Here is a 7,500-nt window from a genome sequence, read left to right on the forward strand (position 1 = left end):
TACTGAGTTTTCACAACTTGTGTCACATCACACAACGGGCGACTTTAGCAAAGACGTAATCAAAGTCGTAATCAATTATTATTGCCTCCCGTGCTGCAGTTGAAATGGTAAAGAATTCCGCTGGTTTGTTTACTTGCCTATATTCTAAAGAGGCAGTCAAAACACTTTTGAATTGTTTGTCTAGTATTCCACTTATCCTCACTGGGTTTCCCGTGAGGAACCCGGCCCTTTGGATGAGGGACCTTATCTTTTAGCGTACTAAAACCCTTTAGGGTTTGGATTAACAATGTTTAAACTCAGATCTCTCAGCACTGCTCCCTCTTTTTAATGGGATTGATGCAGACTTTTATCAAATCTCCAACAGTGATGTTTTCAGGCGGTATTGTTTACTATTTTTGAGATGTTTGTACAGACGGCTAGCAATGTTGTCCATCGTCTCATAAGAGTTTTCCTTTCTTTGGAGATCTCTAGGACAGATTTGCATTACAGACATGAAATGTTTGAGTTTCTTGTCAATGTCTTATGTGGAGAGATATTTAGGTCAATCCTATTTGAAGACCTCTTTCTGAATTGATTTCCAATTTGCTTTATGAAAGTTCAAACTGGAGAGATTACTGGTGTTTTTGGTCCATACATGGTCAGCTCTATAATATGTGATCCGAGACGAGAATCAGTGTTACTTTCACAATATGGATACTCATGATGCTTGTAAAGTAGAGACCCAGTATATTAATTGCACTGGTTGGTTAGGACATAATTTGCTCCTATGCTTGTTGGCTGTGTGTCATTCCTGAGAGCATGAGGCCCTCGCACCATTCCACATAAGGGAAGTTGAAGACTGATGCGATGTTCCAGCTTGGTATGAACTTCTATTTTTGCAAAGCAGTTTTAAACTTTCCTGTGTGATTTGGAGCATCTGGTGGGCGATATGTTCTCTATGTGGCCTGTGTGTTTTCTGTGCTCTGTTTATCATTTTGTCCACGTTTTTTTGCAACGTCCTGTACCCAGATATGCATCTATATATGCATGTAGATGTAGGTATGTACATACATGTACGTATATACGCATATACTCACATATTATTTGTGTTATATATATATATATTACGGAGATGTACTTGCATAGCAAGTGACTTGATCTGAGATCGTGTGTTGAAGCAAAAAAGTTTGTAGCGTGGAAGATGCTTATACGCCATTTCAAAATATACACACATACAGAAAAAAAAGATGCCGCACGAAGTTTTGTCAGGAAACAGGTCGCAGTTTCAAAGCAACGAAAATATTTTGATACAAATTAAATTTAAGTGTTGAAGTGGATCTAACGGTTTTTATGTTTTCTTAAATGGCATACAAACATCTTCCATGCTACAATTGTTTCTGTGTGTGCGTGTATATCTATCTATCTATCTATCTATCTATCTATCTATCTATCTATCTATCTATCTATCTATCTATATAATACAAATAATATATAGATATATGCATATATCCATACATATATGTACATACCTACATCTATATGTATACATACATACATATATGGGTACAGGACATCATATATATGTGTGTGTGTGTGTGTGTGTGTGTGTGTGTTTATACATACATGCATACATACATACACAGGCACACACACACACACACACACACACACACACACACACACACACACAAAAAAAAAAATACAGACGTTTGAATAAATTAATTCATATATGATAAAAGAAATAAGTGTTGAAATAAATAAAATGAATAACTAAATGAATAAATGAAGAATGAATGAGAGAAGAGTTGAAAGAAGAAAGAGTGGGAAGGAAGGAAGGAAGGACTGTTAATTCAATCAAAAAGGGCAACGACCACCCTGGAGTCTATTTCCGCTTTAGAACGACTTACATGGTAACTGCGTGAGTCCTCAGCTGCGACTTCATGATGGTGATGATGATAGTGGTGGTGGTGTTGGTGTTGGTGGTGGTGGTGGTAGTGGTGGTGGTGGTGGTCGCCGTCGTGGTGGTGATGATGATGATGATGATGATGACGACAATTATGATGCTGCTGCTGCTGCTCGTGATGATGATGGTGGTGGTGTTAGTGTTGGTGGTGGAGATGAGGATGATGGCTATAACGATGATGATGATGATAATGATAATATCGGTGATGGTGATGATACTGCAAGTATCTGTAAAAGTTTAGCATTTAATTACATATGAGCTTGTCTAGATATGCAACTATGTGCATGAGAATACATACATAAAGCAAAACACACAAATCTGCACATATACATACATACATACATACAAACAAAAATACACACAAGCACACACACATATAAATTTATATACATACATATATGTATGTAGATATGCGGGTGTGTATATGTGCGTGTGTTCATTTAATAATATAGATGAATAGGCAAACAAATTTGTAACATTGCCTACGAGGATCGAACATCGCTTCGACTGAAAAAGCGTATAGCTGTGGTGTATGTATGTATGTATGTATGTATGTATGTATGTATGTATGTATGTATGTATGTATACAAGTATGTATGTATTCATGCATGTATGTATGTATGTATGTATGTATGTATGTATACAAGTATGTATGTATTCATGCATGTATGTATGTATGTATGTATGTGTTGTGTCGACGCCCCCAGGCGAAGAAGTAGGATCTCCCAAGACATATAAATAGAGGTAGTCTGGCCATGGTAGGAGTGTTGAGTAGCAGTCGAGTAACTGTTGAGTAGCAGTCGAGTAGCAGTTGTGTAGCGGTTGAGTAGAGATCATCCGAAGGTGCTAGATAGCAGTAGCTTGAGACATAACAGTATGTATGTATGTGTGTATGTATGTATGTATGCATGTATATATGTATGCATGTATGCATGTATGTATGCATGCATATATGTATATATGTTTATATGCCTGCGTGTATGTCATTGTTCAGTTTTATTTGAAGATTTCTTGCCAATAGAGAAACAGTCGTTTTCTAACCTCGATTCAAGGCGCCTTCATTGGATTTCAACATCAAGAACGGTATGTATGTATGCATGCATGTAAATGGATATACATATAATTATTGGAGCAATAATAATTGTAAAATACCAGATTTAAATGTATTATTTAGCTACGTCAACCAGATGTTCTCAATTTTAAATCATACAGTTGCCTAATCTGCCCTTAATCCATTAGTAATTGGTACAATAATTATCAAAGATCTATTGAAGGGAATTAATCTAACTAAATTTCTCTCCCCTTAGATATTTGTAATCGTATCAACGTAAGAAGTCAATTTTAGTATAAAATATTATTTAAAAATCAATTTGTTGTCTTAATGCACGTCATTGCGATAGAATATATATATTTATATAAAAAGCCTTGTCAAAGCGAAATATTATATTCCATTTTGAACCGATGTCAATACCAGATTTCTATTAATTTTCTTGATGCCAAAATTTCCTATCCATTTTCGTCGTCCAATATTCCTGGGGTGGGTGTCATGGCGGTAGAGTCCTCAGTTATCTCCTCCGTAGAAGCAGCCGTTATTACACTTCCTTGCTGGATTACCAAGCATGACCAATCGAGATAATGAATATTATCCACCCGTCTTCCTGGTGGTCTATATTCTGCGTCTCCTGATGAGTCACTCGACTTGAAAAATCCGTCTTGCGATACTTTACTGCGACCTTCTAACGTATGCGTAGTGCAGGAGCTGTGATTTCTCATTGTGAAGAAGTCGCTGTTGGACTTGGAGAGACTCCTTGATTTTCGAGTAACGTTACTTCGTAGATATTTCGGAGGAATCCCTTTTAATGGTCGACCGCAATCACGATTATAATCTTCTAGTGAACAGTCAGTATTCAAGACCATACGTGAAGTCAAGTACGATAACAGAATGCATGTTGGAGAATAGGCTCCGTTGTAGGCACCTGACGTCATAAAAAAAACAGACAAAAACACAAATATGCTTCGGATGATATGCAACTACTAACAACCTGTTGTATCTCCAAAAATACTATTTCTAATGTAGTCGTTAGATTGTCAGATTGAGAAAAGATTGTGTCACTTTAATCTACTCTAATATTTATCAAACGTTCTTATTTTATCGACGCGGAGAGACGATAATTAAATCTGACCATGCTATGCTTTGGTCGAGTTTCCAACTCAGGACGTACAGGGGGAGGTAATTAACTCTACAAAGCATTAAGCTCTATGTTGCTTCTATTTTGTTGTCCATTGCTAATCTTTCCCCTTAACTCTAATGTTGACGATATAACCAAAAAGCATTTCCTTCCTCCGATTCTTCAAATTTCATCATGAAAAATAACATAACTTTTTTTTACTGTTCCCGTTATAGTGGGATTTAGTCTGCGGGAAGAGAGCATTTGGTGCCCTTTCACAGACAATACTGGTGATTGGTATGACAGTTGGAGCGTTTGTAATACCATATTTCGCAGACCGTTGCGGCCGGCGACCAATAATTATATTCTGCCAAGCAGCTATCTGGGTCTGTTCATTTGCTGTGGTTTTCATTCCATCACTGGTTCCATTCCTGGTACTGCGATTTTTCATTGGATGTTTCGAGCAGGTAACTAACCACTATTTTATTCTTTTCTATTCCGGGCACAAAGCCTGGAATTTTGGAGGAGGGGGGACAGTCGACTAGTACTTAATTTATTGACCCCGTAAGGATGAAAGGTAAAGTCGACCTTTGAACTCAGAACGTAAAGACAGGCGAAATACCGCTAAGCATTTCGCCCGGCGTGCTAACGTTTCTGCCAGCTCGCCGCTTTAGCGTGCTAACGTTTCTTATTTCTTTATTGCCCACAAGGGGCTAAACATAGAGGAGACAAACAAGGACAGACAAAGGGATTAAGTCGATTACATCGACCACAGTGCGTAACTGTTACTTAATTTATCGACCCCGGAAGGATGAAAGGCAAAGTCGACCTCGGCGGAATTTGAACTCAGAGCGTAACGGCAGACGAAATACCACTAAGCATTTCGCCTGACGTATCTAACGTTTCTGCCAGCTCGCCGCCATCTCACCACTATTTTATTATTTTAATGACCGACGCATAAGTTCATTAAAAAAGAGAAATTCATTACATAAAAAAGCATAGTTAAATTCATTACAGGTTGTTCGGGCTAAATTTGACAGTTGGCATAAAGGAAAAGAAAACACTATATCCCATCCAAAAATAGAAGTATTTTAAGCAATTAAAAGATATCAACTAAATTATAGCGGGGAGATAACAGTTTACTAAAAGTAATTGCTCTCAACTTCCATCACGGCTTCAAGACGGTTCCTCCCTGTGTTTGTGGGAAAATCTTTGAATACCTTGATATTGACCACCATCTTGGCTTTGGTGTTGTAGCCAGAGTGATTGGTGTCTTTCTCAATAGCACCCTACACATAGCAATCCATGGGATTAAAATCAGGAGAGTTAGGAGGCCAGAAATTGGGACTGGTAATGTCGTCCAAATTCTCTAACAACAACTTCCGATTCTCTCCGGAAGTATGGCAAGGAGCCGAATCATGCAGCCACACATATATGGCCTTCCAGCAGCAATCCTCTTTGGCCAAGTTTTGATCACAGTCTCCATCGTCATAACATAGGTATTTGAATTGAGGCTAAGTGCCTTGTTCTGCGTTGCTGTATGAACTTTGGTGAGCGGACGCAGTGAGAGTGCCTACTCTGTCCCTTCCTGTTGGCCACGGTTTCTTGGTCTCTTTTGTAGATGCCCATGTCACGTCTTACAGGCTTTTATAGTGTTCACAGATCATTGAGCAACAGTCATGATGTCATTTATGACACCCGGTACGAATTATTATGATACATGAAACTCTTATCCAATATTTATATGGCTTCCTGTACACCATGTCAGCAAACTGTTTCTTAATCACAACTGTAATCTTAATGCTCCCCAACGTCATCGACTGTTTACCGTTAAACTGTTCCAAAAAACAGAAGACATAAAATTCGTCAAATGTAGCCGAAATGCTTGTACAATATCGTTAAAGCTGGCTTCGGAAAACAATGTACAACTGATGTAACTAGAATAGAGAACTTCTTTAACATATATTCTGGTCAGATTTACGTTCGCTGATTTATTAACTTAGTCTTCTATGAAATACCATCTGTATATATGTTTTATTTATAGTTAAGTGAAAAATAGATAGATAGATAGATAGATAGATAGATAGATAGATAGATAGATAGATAGATTAGCCAAAACCGTGGAAGGCAGCTCTTCTAGGAGAAAGATACTCTGGCATAAAATTTGCAGTCAAAATAGTACCAGTCACCTTGAAATGCGTGTCACTAGAACCTGCTATACATGTTGAACCGTTGAACCGTTAATACCCCTGTTTCTTTTTCCTCTGTCCTTTCTATCGAAGAGCGTAGGCTCGAAACGTCAATTACTTTACCATTCTTCCCGAGCGTTAAGCTAATGCACCTGCTTCTTGTTCCTTCATTGTCTTCTTTTGTTTTCTGTAAATTTGAACTATATGCTATATATATATAATGTCATTTTTCGTGTGTTTTTTGCCACAGGGCTATAGCATTCCAACGGCAACTTTAGCATTGGAGATTTTTCCAACGGAAAGACGAGCATTTATCTCAATGATCCGCGGAGTAAATTGGTCACTGTCTTGTCTGGTTCTCGGTATGTCAGGTTATTTAATGCGTAGTTATAACTGGAGGTATTTCGCACTGCTGGTGTCTTTCACGGCGACTGTATTCATCATCGACTTCTTGTGAGTAACGTAAAACTTTCTATTCATTTTAATCATGGCGCAAGCGCGTCTGTGTGGCACGAAGTTTGCTTCTCAATCACATAGTTCCAGTTTTCTTCCCAACTACATGGTTCTTCGTGGCACCTCCGTCATTTGACTTCTACTGTAACCGCGGGTCGATCAAATCCTTGTGAATGGATTTGGTTAACGGAAATTGGAAGAAGCCTGTTGTATAAACACAAACAAACAAACAAACAAACAAACACACACACACACACACACACACACACACACACACACACACACACACACACATATATATATATATGTATGTATGTATGTATATATATGCATGTGCGTGTGTGTCACGTTTGTGTTTGTCCCCTACCACCTCTTGATACCCAGTGTCGGTCTGTTTACGTCTCCGTAACTTAGTGTTTCATCAAAAGACGATCAATAGAATAAGTATCAGATTTTAAAATAGTAAGTACTGGGGTAAATTTGTTCGTATAAACCCTTCCAAGGCAGTACCCCAACATGGCCGCAGCCCAAACAAATAAAAGATAAGACATATAAAGGCCAGCAATCAAGAACACCTACTTGAAAATGTGTTGCTGCTTTACTTATTTAGCCTCAAGTCAGATCTATGATGAGAGATGTTTCGAGATGCAAACCACAACCATCCCGTCTTTTTCATGCGTAGAACTAAGTTATCGAATGCTGTTCTTTTATTATTCTTTTTATGCATCCGGGCCATATCTGAAATGGT

At 38.2% G+C, this 7,500-nt stretch overlaps 1 protein-coding gene across 3 annotated transcripts in view; it reads left to right on the top strand.

The window, feature by feature from the left end:
• The window catches only part of LOC106870129 (solute carrier family 22 member 7), a 34,021-nt gene that overhangs the window by 4,238 nt on the left and 22,283 nt on the right, over positions 1–7,500 (top strand). For 2 of the 3 annotated variants that reach the window (XM_014916116.3, XM_014916118.3), the window contains exons 3-4: positions 4,347–4,577; positions 6,550–6,752. In XM_014916116.3, the coding sequence (XP_014771602.1) occupies positions 4,347–4,577; positions 6,550–6,752 (434 nt within the window). The remainder of the gene's footprint in view (positions 1–4,346; positions 4,578–6,549; positions 6,753–7,500) is intronic. The other variant, XM_052972189.2, reaches the window with a different exon arrangement.

Source organism: Octopus bimaculoides, chromosome 12 (genome assembly GCF_046866305.1).
Source record: "Octopus bimaculoides isolate indiv1 chromosome 12, ASM4686630v1, whole genome shotgun sequence".
Lineage (NCBI taxonomy): Eukaryota > Metazoa > Mollusca > Cephalopoda > Octopoda > Octopodidae > Octopus > Octopus bimaculoides.